The sequence below is a fragment of the Nelusetta ayraudi genome, unplaced genomic scaffold (assembly GCF_046127955.1).
Source record: "Nelusetta ayraudi isolate G7.1 ecotype Tasmania unplaced genomic scaffold, CSIRO-AGI_Nayr_v1 ptg000175l, whole genome shotgun sequence".
NCBI lineage: Eukaryota > Metazoa > Chordata > Actinopteri > Tetraodontiformes > Monacanthidae > Nelusetta > Nelusetta ayraudi.
Genome location: NW_027466224.1, coordinates 59,279 through 71,916, shown reverse-complemented (window position 1 = coordinate 71,916; position 12,638 = coordinate 59,279). Strand labels below are relative to the sequence as shown.

General features: G+C 48.3%; 3 protein-coding genes across 6 annotated transcripts; 1 reads left to right on the top strand and 2 right to left on the bottom strand.

Moving 5' to 3' along the window:
* Nucleotides 1-140: 140 nt before the first annotated feature.
* On the bottom strand, nt 141-2,553 carry mrpl44 (mitochondrial ribosomal protein L44). Its single transcript, XM_076015003.1, has 4 exons — nt 2,362-2,553; nt 1,456-1,924; nt 1,172-1,350; nt 141-551 (listed from the first exon to the last, which is right to left on the bottom strand). Exons 1-4 carry the CDS (start codon nt 2,535-2,537, stop codon nt 374-376), a joined length of 1,002 nt encoding a protein of 333 aa, XP_075871118.1. The 5' UTR covers nt 2,538-2,553; the 3' UTR covers nt 141-373.
* Nucleotides 2,554-2,923: 370 nt separating this feature from the next.
* On the top strand, nt 2,924-5,828 carry dnaaf1 (dynein axonemal assembly factor 1). The gene is made up of 2 exons (XM_076014979.1): nt 2,924-4,093; nt 4,646-5,828. Exons 1-2 carry the CDS (start codon nt 3,124-3,126, stop codon nt 5,425-5,427), a joined length of 1,752 nt encoding a protein of 583 aa, XP_075871094.1. The 5' UTR covers nt 2,924-3,123; the 3' UTR covers nt 5,428-5,828.
* Nucleotides 5,829-5,979: 151 nt separating this feature from the next.
* Nucleotides 5,980-12,599, bottom strand: mffa (mitochondrial fission factor a). Of its 4 annotated transcripts, XM_076015007.1 has the most exons (8): nt 12,377-12,599; nt 10,984-11,235; nt 9,871-10,058; nt 9,696-9,787; nt 8,199-8,357; nt 7,420-7,476; nt 7,117-7,201; nt 5,980-6,558 (listed from the first exon to the last, which is right to left on the bottom strand). In XM_076015007.1, exons 2-8 carry the CDS (start codon nt 11,216-11,218, stop codon nt 6,427-6,429), a joined length of 948 nt encoding a protein of 315 aa, XP_075871122.1. In that variant the 5' UTR covers nt 11,219-11,235; nt 12,377-12,599; the 3' UTR covers nt 5,980-6,426. The 4 variants fall into 4 exon arrangements, with proteins under 4 accessions (XP_075871122.1, XP_075871124.1, XP_075871125.1 ...); XM_076015009.1 differs by lacking the exon at nt 7,420-7,476; XM_076015010.1 differs by lacking the exon at nt 8,199-8,357.
* Nucleotides 12,600-12,638: the final 39 nt, after the last annotated feature.

Sequence of the window (12,638 nt, the reverse complement as noted above, 5' to 3'; positions counted from 1 at the left end):
AAGTCTATCCATCCAAAAAAAACGACAACACAACTATCTCTAAAGCCGTTTACTGAACAACTCATACAAAGATTAAAAATCTTAACACATTCATTCAATTTAATCAAGAATAAGCAATAAAATCAGGAAATGACACAATGTATAAATGACTTTGCTTTATTTATTACAGTTGATTAAACTGCCATTTTACTATTTACAAGAACAAAGAGAAAATTTGTCAGGATGAACACAGTTTTATTTAACTTGCGACTAAACAGGAGACTTGTTTTAGACTGATGTTACTCTCCTTTGGAACAATATTTGGCTGGCCTTGTTTCGCATCATTTCCTTCACATCATCCACATAATTGGGAAGGAGGGCCGTTGTCAGCTGATTAACTGCTGCTGACAGACTGGAGGACTTGCTGCTGCGGAGGCGGAGGAGGTGGAGAAAAGTCGATGGGTTTGCGGCTCTCTGAGTAACCGTAGAGCTTCCGCAGGGCGACGCGCGCTGCCTCTTCCTCCGCCGCGGCCAGCGTCTCTCCGGGACCCTGAGCCAGAAGCTTCTTGTCACTGAAAGCACAGGGGAGGGGGGGAGAGAAAGCATGACAACTTTACACACAGGTGGGTTAAAGGTTAAGTGTGAGAAGAAACAGCAACATCAAGTGGTGACATTTTAGATTGCAGTGCTCCTTCACTCTCCATCCCCCTCCTGAGTTTTCCAGAGTTACAGTGGCCTGCGCACACAATCCTGGATACCTTGCTAACCTTCTTCTTCGTTGGTTTATTTGAGGATGTCAGCATTTACCCTAAATACGAAATGTGCTGTCAGGCAGCACGGTGGCAGCAGACTGGGAGCAAGATTCCTGCTCTTGTATAATCTTAAATATAAATAAGAACCGATCTAAGGGTAGGAAAACCAAATTCCCCTTTATTGTACTGCATGTATACACTTTTACTAATGTGTTTGTGGGCAGTATATTAAGCTTCAACCACGATAAAATCATTAATCAGGCCAAATTTTACACACTGGACCTTTAATTTTGCATGTCCCCCCGACATTGCTGAAAATAGAAAATGTTCCATTTAGAAGCAAAATTAAAAAAAAAAAAAAAAGATACTGGTAATTTTTTTCTGTTTTGTTGTTATTTTTCTTGGTCTGGTCTTGGTTGGTGCGAGGTGAGCGTACGCACCTGTACAAACCCACAAAGTAGAGCGGTAGGACGGTGCTGGCTCCGGCCGCCCTGATGAGGCGAGGCTCCGGCAGAGGGACGTTCCTCCTGCTCAGCTCCTCCACCAGCAGCCCCATGGGATTGACAACCGTCCACATGTCAAACAGGTCTCTGCCAATCAGCTGAGTGACCAAGAAATCCTGCAGGAGAAAAACACTCAGCTCATATTTTTGACTTTAAACAAACAAACAAAAAAACAAACATTAAACAAATTATTTATTGACGGACAGTGAAGCTCCTCCCACCCTGAGAAATAGCCCAGCTCGCTCCGCTCCACTGCTGTCCAGCAGCGCTCCGACCACCGCCAGGAAGGTCGAGTGGAGCACGTCGTCAGGAATGGGACACTCGGCGCTCATTGTTAGATCCTCCATGCCGAGGTTCCTGGCCACGTGAGCCAAGAGCGCCGGACCGGTGAGGTGCCCCACAATGCTCTGCACCGCCTCGGCAGGCAGACTCGGGAAGGAGGCGCTGCAAAAGTCTGTCAGGAAGCTGTCGGTGAAGGCGGCTCCCGTCTTGCTCAGCTCCACGTTGTGTTCCAGGGCAAGCGCTGTGGCGTCGGAATCCACACCGAGGCCCAGCCGCCTCTGCTGTTCTGCCCGCAGGTAGCACGGGTTGACGAGGGCCGTCTTCAGGAGCGGCGTGGAGAAGTTCTCGTGAAGGCGCACGCTGAATGCCTGCACCTCAGCATGGTAATCCCAGTGAGGCTTCTGAGAACTGAGACACACAGGAAGCAGAATTTAAACATCATCAGGTCGTAGTTGCCTTGTAGGAGGCCAGCATGATGCCGTAAAACATGAGGAATGTTTTAGTTCCGAGTAGCTGTGTTTCCATTACAGTTTTTTTCCCCAAAAAATAAAAGCGATATTTCCAGAGTTTTCACGTGCTTTTCTTTGCTGCAGAATTACATATATCTTGCTTTTTATAGTTGATGTCTTCAGTATCTATCTGCTGTATAGAAAGTTGTAAAGATAACAAAACAAAACAAAAAAAGATGCATGAGAAGGTGTGTCCAAACTTTTGTCACGTAGTGTATTTTTTAATACCGTACTATTATGAACTATACAGGCTAGAGGAGCAGACAGACACACGGTTGGCCTTGAGACGCTCCCTGGCTGACTGCCAGCTCGCTAGCTCGCTAGCTCTAGCCTCACCGTGGCTCCGGTGGCGGAGGTCCTTCCAGCTTCAACTTCTTGGCCATGAGGTAGGTGTACGCCTTCATCCATCGCTTCTTCTCCCGGACCTGTACCAGCGACACGCTGCGGCAAACGCGCTGGCAGTGAATGCCCAAAGTCAGCATGCCGCGAGTGGCTATGTAGCCGGACGCCATGACGCTCCCCCAACAGTGAGCAAAGAGGAAGTGAGTGCAGCGGTCAAAATGTTCCGACGCGCAACAACAACCAACAAGACGGCATTCCTACCCCACCCCAACTCGGCGTTTCCATGGGAACAAATATACACATAGCGAGTTGGCAAGCGAACAAGAGAGAATAAAGTGCCGCTCCAGACGATTAAAGTCACGTGTAAGAAAAAATACTTTGCGAGGAAGGACAAGACATTTTTTTGGAATCCTGGACTTTTTTCTTTTTCTTTTGGATTTCCGTTTTCCTTTTGTTGGTGTCCCAAATCGCAAACGAGAAAGACAAAGAGGACAGTAAGATCTCATAATAGTGACAATAATAATACCGCCACCAAATCTAACAAGTGAAATTAAAACAAAGTCAGAGTTCTGACATTGAAGCCGTTTATCTGACTTTATATTGAGACTATAAATGCCCTTGAGGCCAGAGCGTGGACGCTGAAGCTAAACAAGAGTGAAACATTTCTATTCTGACAACAAGAGTGGAGAAAAAAAGGTTGAGCCACACATTCTATATTCATTCTAGTCCTCGTGGCTATTGGAAAGTTATTGCAGGATGTTTACTGGCGAGGTGATGGAAACTGGCGGAGACGAACTGAGACCAGCAATACATTTTCCAGGCAACAGCGGTGAAATGGCAGTTTTGGTTCCGGACGGAGTGGACAGGCTGCCGAGGGACGAAGCTCCAGGTGACAGTTTGGAGGTCCAAACGGAACTGGCTCTGGGCGGGAAAAGCGAGAAGTTCATCGGTCCGCGCATGACCAAGAAATTCCTGAAGAACCACTGCAAGGAGCACAAGCTATACTCCACGCCGTTCCTCAACGACACCTTGTACCTTCACTACAAGGGCTTCTCCACCATCGAGAACCTTGAGGAATACACGGGCCTGCGGTGCCTCTGGCTGGAGAGCAACGGGCTCCAGCGCATCGAGAACCTGGATGCCCAGACGGACCTGCGCTGCCTCTTCCTCCAGCAGAACCTCATCCGCAAGTTGGAGAACCTGGAGGCGCTGCAGAAGCTCTGCACGCTCAACGTCTCCAACAACTACATCACATCCATTGAGAACATCTCCTGCCTGCCCGTCCTCAGCACCCTGCAGGTGGCGCACAACAAGCTGGAGTCCGTGGCTGACGTTCAGCACCTGAGCGAGTGCGGCGCCCTCAGTGTGCTGGATCTGTCCCACAACCTGCTGAAGGACCCCGAGATCCTGGCCGTGCTGGAGGTCATGCCAGAGCTGCGGGTGCTCAACCTCATCGGCAACGAGGTGGTGAAGAAGATCCCCAACTACAGGCGGACCCTGATCGTGCGACTGAAGCAGCTCACCTTCCTGGACGACTGGCCCGTCTTCCCCAAGGACCGCGCTTGCGCCGAGGCCTGGGCGGCGGGTGGCTACGAGGCCGAGCAGCGGGAGAGGGAGCAGTGGCAGACCAGGGAGCGCAGGAAGATCCAGGACAGCCTGGACGCCATGGTGCTGATCCGCAAGAAGGCCCAGGAGAGGCGGCGGCTCCGGGAGCTGCGGGAGAAAGGTATGTAGGAGAAGAAGGTCCTGCATCTTTCGGTGCTCGCCTGTCGGCGTGAGGAGAAAAAGAGTCTGTCCTATGCCTTTTGTGATGTCACAAAGGGCAGCAGGGATTATGTCATGTTATGTTAGCGCTGCCCTCTCAGGCCGAGGTTGTATGTTTTTTCTTCTTTTGCTCCCCTTCCATACATGTGGGAGGTCTGACAAAGCATTTTTTTAGGAAGAAGGCTAAATATGCAGCTTCCCGGTCTCTGTCTGGAGTTTTTGGTCGGATTGAAATATGTATAAATGTCTGGAGGAGTTTTATTTTCCTGCGGGATGTCACGGCTTTGCACTTGCTGCTGTGTCTCGGCTCGTTCCGATTGGCTGATGCATCCTAAAGCACCACGTGACTTACAGAGGCATGATGGGAAGTGACACGACTGCTACATGCTCTATTGGCCAATGATGAGGAAGTAACCAGGAGGCTGTTTGAACTGATTGTATCCTGAGGGTTCAGTTGGAACATTGACTTTGACTCTGGCATTTTTAAAATCACTTTGGTTTGTCTTGTTTTCAGGGCTGACTGATGACTCCGGCCCTCAGGACGCTCAGAACGAAGGCACCGACGGCCGGACCGTGACTCCGGCCCAGGAGGCGTTTGTGCAGGACAGCCTGGAGGCCCACGAGGAGTTCCTGGAGCAGCATCAGGCGGCACTGGAGCGAGAGAGCAGTGCGGTAGAGATGCAGGAGTGGGAAGAAGCTGAAGACGGCGAGCAGCCTGAGCAGTCGGACGTCAGGTATCGGGAAGAGGCGGAGAAGGAGGAGGAGGAGGAGGAGGAGGAGGAAGACCTCCAGCATCTGGAGGAACCTCTGGTCACCACCGCTCCCTCTGAGACGCTCGGCCCCGGGCTGCTGGTGACGGACGTGGAGGACGTGGACGAGCTGGAGACCATCTTCCTGTCTCTGAAGAGGAGCCTGCGCATGGACGACCTCCCCGACATCCCCGACCTCCCTGAGCTGGAGGCCCCGCCCAGCCTCTTCTCCACCGAACAGGCCCTCACACCCAACATGGGTGTGGTCTCGTGCAGCGACGACGACGACGACGACGAAGACGAAGACGCGGCCGACGAGCTGAGCCGAGTCGTGCCCGCCTTCGCCTTGGACCGAGAGCCTCTGTTCACACTTGCCCCAGAGACGAAGCCGCTCCACGGCAGCAAGGCCGCCTCGCTGGCGTACCCGGAGGACGAGGACCTGCTGGAGCTGCAGCATCACAGCATCTTCGGGGCGGCGGCCAAGTCCAGGCCGCTGATCGCACCGTCCCGGCCGAGCTGTCTGATCGAGGAGATTGACGACTTTTAAAAGGGTTTGGTGGAAAGATGTTTTTTCTTAATCTGTGCTACTTTCTACATTGTGAATACATGCTGAAGACATTAAAAATAGGAGCAATATATATTCAATTATGTGGCAAAGAAAATAAAATGTTTTATATGAAACATTCAAACATTAACTACTATTTGGCTATTTTGAAGAATCTAAACTATAAAATGTGTTTGGAGTTTTTAAACTGTTTTATTTACTACATAATTTCATCTTTTTTTTTTTTTAATGAATTTTGATGGCTTCGGTGAGAATCTACAGTGTAAATAAATAGTCTTGAAAATGACAGAAAGACCATTATGTGAGACTGGTAACGTATAAAAGTAATAAAATGTTTTGTTCATTTTCAGCACTGTGAAAACTAAATAAACACGGCAAAGCGACTCAATGCTTCTGATGTGACGCTGTAGAGGTCTTAGGAATTCATTTCATTTCACTGCACGTCCAGCATAAGCATGTGACAAATAAAGTTCTTGAATCTTGAATCATTAACTAATGAAGTAACGAACTAAAGGTTTAGGCAGACACAAAACATAGCATGAGTCATTCAGACAACTTTATTACACTATTATTACACATCCATGTCCGCGCCAATAAATACTCAACATGTTCCATTTTCATATGGCAGCTCAACGGGCTTATTTTCTAAATTTATTAACCTTTACATTTCTGGTGTCGCAGCATCTGTTTGTTTTTGTCCTTGAAGCTTTGAGTGACATAAACAAATATATACAAGTCAAGCAGGAAGATAAAAAAATAAACAACCAACACGACTGGATGACGCAAAAAAAAGGAGTAAAAGAATAAAACTGTACACGTTATGAATTTACAAAATCAAAATTAATCTTTTCGAGCCCCGAGAGGTGGGGTCACTCGCCACAAAAAAACAGAAGAACACAGGACACGCAGAGAGGAGGGACAGTGGCTGTCAGGGGGTTATCCGATAGGCTGCAGGAGTGTGTGTGTGTGTGTGTGACGTGGCTAACGTCGCAGCCACACCCAGGTGTTGACGAGCCAGAAGGCGACGGTGACCGAGTACATGATCATCTCCCGCCTCGCTCGCTCCTTGCTCTCCTCCTCCAGGTGCTGCAGGCGGCGGTTCAGCTTGATGAGCTGCAGAGGAAAGCCGTCCGCACTTAGGTCAGGACGCCACTGGGAGGCGCCGAGAGTCACCGCGACATAATTATGGACATTACATGAGAATTGGACGCCCAACTGCCAGTATGGCAGCTCGAGAGATTTTTTATTTATTTATTTATTTATTTATTTTACAGTGGCCGCTTGAGGTACTGCAGCCACAAAACATCCCCCCTCACCCCCATTAGATCGCAATACAAAAATGAATAGCTTTAAACCACCACCACCAGTGGTCCTGTTCTGATTGGCTAATGCGTCGTGATGGATCATGTGACTTAAGAGCGGCTCAGGTTGCATGTGGCACCAAAGGGAGAATCGCTGAGGAGTCATTAAAATACAACGCATCTACAAATCACCTCTGGTGCGATAAAAAAGTGAAGTGACTGACTCACATCCGGTGACACGTTTCCAACACCAGTTTTTTCTTGCAATATTTAGGTTTTGCACAATTCTAGGGGTCATGGAATCACAGCTACAGTGGTGCCTCTGTTCTTGTGAGTGAGTGATGAGTGAATGAATGAGTGAGGAACCAACCTGACGTCTCAGTGTCGTGGCGTCCACCACGGTCATGTCATCGGGGCCTCCGTCCAGTGTGGGTTCATAGGTCGCCAATGCCAGCCTTCAAACCAAGAGATGAGAGCCTTTCAGAATCCCCGCAGGCTGAAACTCAACGTTTCCCCTCACACAGTACAGTTTTATTTTAATTTTTTTTTTTTGGGGGGGGGGGCACGAAGATCACATTTGTGGACATCATAGTAATGAAGGAAAGGAGGTAGAGGAGGATGAGGATGAGTCAGGTGAAGGATGAGAAGTGGAGAGAGAACCAGGTGAGGTTACCTGGGTTCGTGCAGGGGGTTGGAGCCTGAAGCTGACCCCCCTCGCAGCGACGCTTTGCTACGGAGGCGGGGACAAAACAGGATGGGGGCGGGGATCATGGGAAAGAGAGAGAGAAAGAGAGGGAGAGAGAGAGAGAGAGAGAGAGAGAGAGAGAGAGAGACAGACACTTGGTACAGGGTCGTCCAACAAAACTAAACCAGGAGCTCGCCCTACAGGTGAAATCCAAGTATTCACCCCCCCACCCCCCCACAACAAGTTCAGTTTTCTTCTTCTTTTAACAATAAAACCATCAAATATTGCAATATTCAATGTTATGGAATATATAATAATAATATATAATATCACAATAATTGATATTATTGAATATTGCAACAATGGCCGTCACATGCAAATATTTTTCACAATATCGATCAGCAAACAGTTGCTATGGCACTCTGACTCTTCTTTTTAAAAGGAAAATGCAGTGTGTTTGGTCCGTTTTATCTTGTTTGTTTTACTGCACGATGCTTTGCGTGGCTGTCAGAAGGAAAAAATAAATAAATAGAGGCATTGATCCCTTTGCTCTTGTATTTCCTCTAGGTTTCCAGTTGACTTAGATGCACTTTGTGTCGCTGCCCCCAGCTGGTGAAACCAAAACAGTGATAAAAAAAATAAAAAAATAAAAAAAGCACAGCTGCCTACTTGTGATTGGAAACAATCAGGAGGGATTTTAACACCCAACCCTAACCAAGTCAGCTGATCCATTCCAGGTGTCTATTTTTAGATGCTTGGGAGGTCACCTGCGAGGGTTTTCATCCAGGACCTCCAGGACCTGCTGGTAAGCCCGGCGTGTAGTGGACTGGATGAAAGACAGAACCCCGCCAGCGCTGTACGGGCTGCGCTCTTCCTCGGCGGCGTTGGGAGGGGGGCGGGGGTTGGCCGGGGGAGACGGCGTCCCACTTCACCGCGGCCCCCAAAATCCAGCCAATCATGACGGAGGGAGCGGGTGAGGGAAGGAGAGGGTACCAGGAAAGGTAGTGGAAGGAAAGATGAAGGAGAGGGAAATAGAAATAAGGAAAAGGAAGCCACCTCTGATTTAGCGAGAGACTCGTAATAGTAAGAAATGAGGGTCGTGTTGTCCAAACAACTGCAGGAGACCACACACACACACACACACACACACACACACACACACACACACACACACACACACACACACACACACACACACACACACACACACACACACACACACACACACACTTTGCCGGGGGACTTGGTGTGAGCTGATGACGCCAACAAAGCAAATATGTAAATATGCTGGATTTATATGTATGATTTTCTAAAGACAATAATGCTTCATATTAATTACATATCATTAGACTGAAGCGAAACCAATTCAGTAGTTGAAATGACTTTTTCTCTTGCACACGTCCCTCACCTGCAACTCATTCAGTTGAACGAGGCAGATACTTAGAAGGGAATTAAGAGGAAGTGCAGAGGCTATAAAAGAAGCGTAAACCCACTCTGGTCTGTGTAGTCTCACACAGTCAATTCAGGGAGGAGAGGAAGGATCAAAGCGGGTCACGCAGTCACATGACAGCGGTGATAATAGTCAGAGAGGAGGATGGAATGGAGGAAGTGAGGCCTCGTGGGAAGAGTTTGCAGTGCACATTAACCCTGCAGCAGGTCAGAATCAATTCCACTGCACCTCAAGCAGCATTGATAGAGTGGACAGCCGCCACAGTGTGAACCATGATGTGGTGTTACTGGAACTGAGTCATTGAATCAAGAGTCATTGGATCAGGAGTCACTGAATAAAGAGTCTCTGAATCAAGAGTCATCGGATCAGAGACACTGAATCAAGAGTCATTGGGTCAGGATTCAATGAATAAAGAATTATTGGATCAGAGTCATTGGATCAGCAGTCACTGAATCAAGAGGCACTGAATCAAGAGTCATTTGATCAACAGTCACTGGATCAGAGTAATTGGATCAAGAGTCGCTGCATCAAGACTTACTGAATCAAGAGGCACTGAATCAAGAGTCATTGGATCAGAGTCCCTGAATGAGAGTCACTGAATCAGAATCACTGAATCAGAATCACCGGATCGGTGTTTCGCTGAAAACTGGCAAGTGGACAGGAGAGCAGCAGAGCAGCAGCTTCACCGAGACGAGAGACGGAACAAAGTGAACCAACAGAGATGGAAAAAAAGAAAAAGAAAAAATCTCAGCATGCAGTCAAGAGGCCCGAGACCAGAACTGATCTCACAGAGACGGGGAGAGTGGGCACTCACGTGGAGTCGCTGTGAGCCAGCTGAGCGCCGTGACGAGCGGCGGCGTTCTCGCTGGCCGAGCGCTCCCGACGTAATCGAACCTGAGGCCGCAGCTGCAGGACGGACAGAGGAGGAGGAAAACTCTGAGGTCACGGCGTCAGAGAGGAAGAAGGTGCGAGCGCATCGCATCACTCACCACCTCGTCGGTGGTCAGAGCCCCTCGCTGCTGCTGCTGCTGCTGCTGCTCCTCCTCTAAGAAGTCCAGGGGGCGCTCATTGAGGGTCAGCACTCGGGGCGGAGTCTTGAGCGACAGGGCCTCCAGTGGCGTGGACTGGATGAGGTCCAGGTCTCTGGGTCGGGGGAACTGCAGGTCGTTACCGTCGCCTGCAGAAGAAGAACAAAGGACTTACAGTGAAAAACCAGCTTGTCTCAACCTGTACTCTAGATTTATTTTATCATCTGTCCCAACATGACCGATAAGGCACCATGTCACTGGACGGGCAAAGTCCTGAGCGGCTGATAAAGACATTTATAAAAGGCCAATGATAAAGAGTAGACGGGAGCTTCCAGCAGCCCCTCGAAATAAACTGGAGGCCTGATTGACTAAGAATAAACCTGAGGTCACATTTAGTGCAAAGTAAAGTCGCCCATCATCAGCTGAGCCTCCTGGCGTCTGACTGACTGACTGACTGAATACACGCAGCTGCTGACATTACTCAGAAATTACTCTCCATGTTTTCCATCAAACCTTATTTACAAAGTGAACAAAAACTGCACCACCACACAGGCAATTTGGCAATGCAGCACAGCTTGAAGCTGCGATTCCATGACAGTTTCTCCCAAAATAAAAGCATTATTTCTAAAATTTTGAAAAAGCACAACTGCGATTTGCAGGTGTTTCCATTGAGTGGTGCGAAGAGCGCACGCCCTAATTCTCTTCAAATCGTGTCCCGCGAGACCCCACTGTGAGGACGGAGGTACAAAACTTCCTGAATAAATCTGCATTTCGATGTCGTTTGCTGTCCAGAATGCTTGCTAGAGTCTCCTCCTCCGTCCAAACATAACACGGCATTTTTGCGATATACCTCAATATGGATACGTGTGAAAAACCACCTCATGAGAGCTTCAAAACCGTTCAGCCATATTGGAGAGGTTTTTCCAAGTTGAGCTGTTTTCCATCACCAGTTTCTTATTGCCATATTTAGGTTTTGTCCAATTCCAGGGGTCATGGAAACGCAGCTTGTGACATGACAGCCACATCTTCTCCAAGAGGATTTTGATACATAGATCTATAGACAGGCAGACTGACCTGCAACCACGATCCTCTCCGGCACCTGCATGATGACGCTGTGATGGACGTCCTGGGAGACCATGATGGAGGCGGCGGCGGCCGTGGCGTGGTCCTCACGGGCGTGCGGAGCCACTTTGAGCATCTCCGGGATGCGCATCCTCTGGCTGATGCCCTCGGTGTAGTCCAGCTCGTACTGCAGCCGGTTCATCTCGGCCATCTCGGCGGCGGGGGAGGGGAAAGCTGCTGCGCTCATCTGGCTGCTAGGTGTTGCTGAGACGAAAAAAAGGCGTGTTGCTTTTTTTTGTGCAGGCGGCCAACTGTAGAGTGCAAACGTGAGCACACACACACACATACATTCTAATAAAAATGACTTTCAGCTCTCTGGCATACAAACTTGTATTCATGGATGCTGATTGGATAGAGATTGATGCTCAGCTGAGTGGCTTTTTTTCTTCTTCCAGATTTACTTGTTTGTAGATATTGTAAGTTAGAAAAGAAACTGCTGTTCCTGTGTTTTCTTGGTACAATAGGGCTGCGTTGAGGTTAATGAAAACTACAAAAGAAATCTGATCCATTATTATCAACTGAAAAAAGACAACAGAGAAAAAGGTCTCTAAGAGCTTTGTTGTGTCTCGGCTGAAATTTTAACAAATTCTAAGGTATTCATCTGTATTCATTTCTGTTAAACACAAAGCACTTTCACCTGATTGTTTTATTGTTAATAAAATAAATGAGGAATTTTTATGAAAGATTATAATCCCTGTGGAACTTCCTCTTCGTCTTCCTCCAGCTTTAATGAACCCGACAACACATCATAACGCATCTTAAAGAAAAGATGAGGAGATAAAAGACTTGCAGAATTCTACTGAGCCACGGTCAAGGACTTTAATGATCCGGCAAGGCACCGGTGGTGCCGGTGCAAACATCTGACCACATACAGTTAAAAGTTAAAACTGCAGCAGGTCCAAAACAACTACAGTCTCCTGATCTCTCGTGCTGCAGCTGATGATGAGCTGCAGGCGGCGACACTCACATTGGACCGGATCATCTGACAAGACCGTGTGACTCGGTTATGAACGTCCACCGGATCGGACCCAGCCGGAGACTCTATCATATGTGAGTTTTTTGTCATTTGCGCACAGATGCCGCTCACGTCGCGCAAATACCGACGGCGGGACCAACAGGCAGGAGGAGGGGAGATGCTAACGATGCTAACGAAGCTACGGCCGCACACCGCATGCCTTCTCTGTGAATGCTGTGTGACTAAAAAAAATAATAATGAATTAATTCGAGGTTGTGACAGAGACATAGAAAGGATTCAGAGACATTCTGGGAAGCTCTAACGGTTTTTAGCATCGCCGTCACAACACAGCGCCATTCTGACCTGACCGCGCTTATTTCCGCATCTTACCGCTGTGACTTCTTCTGCCGGGAATCAATTATTCACAGGATCCAACGATGGAGGAAAAAGCAGTAGATGTGGATTTGGGGTTTTAGTAAGAGCACATGTGACCGCTAACGAAGCATCTCAGCATCCCCCTGCGCTGGTGACAGACGAGAATCTCTTGACAGTTTGGACTAGAGGGGAAGACCCGCATCTCCCCTTCCGGTCTCTCAGCGCCAAACAGGAAGTTAAAAAAAAAAAAAAAAAAAAAAAAAGATCAAGCGGAAGT

Excerpts from the sequence above, each read along its gene's own strand:
- mrpl44 (XM_076015003.1), bottom strand. The coding sequence starts at position 2,537 with ATGGCGTCCGGCTACATAGCCACTCGCGGCATGCTGACTTTGGGCATT. Across the intron at positions 1,925-2,361 it reads CCTCCGCCACCGGAGCCACG|TTCTCAGAAGCCTCACTGGG; the intron begins GTGAGGCTAGAG and ends TGTGTGTCTCAG. Across the intron at positions 552-1,171 it reads TACTTTGTGGGTTTGTACAG|TGACAAGAAGCTTCTGGCTC; the intron begins GTGCGTACGCTC and ends CTGTGCTTTCAG.
- dnaaf1 (XM_076014979.1), top strand. The coding sequence starts at position 3,124 with ATGTTTACTGGCGAGGTGATGGAAACTGGCGGAGACGAACTGAGACCA. Across the intron at positions 4,094-4,645 it reads CCGGGAGCTGCGGGAGAAAG|GGCTGACTGATGACTCCGGC; the intron begins GTATGTAGGAGA and ends TCTTGTTTTCAG.
- mffa (XM_076015007.1), bottom strand. The coding sequence starts at position 11,218 with ATGAGCGCAGCAGCTTTCCCCTCCCCCGCCGCCGAGATGGCCGAGATG. Across the intron at positions 10,059-10,983 it reads GGAGAGGATCGTGGTTGCAG|GCGACGGTAACGACCTGCAG; the intron begins GTCAGTCTGCCT and ends CTTCTTCTGCAG. Across the intron at positions 8,358-9,695 it reads CTGGCTCACAGCGACTCCAC|TGGGACGCCGTCTCCCCCGG; the intron begins GTGAGTGCCCAC and ends GCCGCGGTGAAG.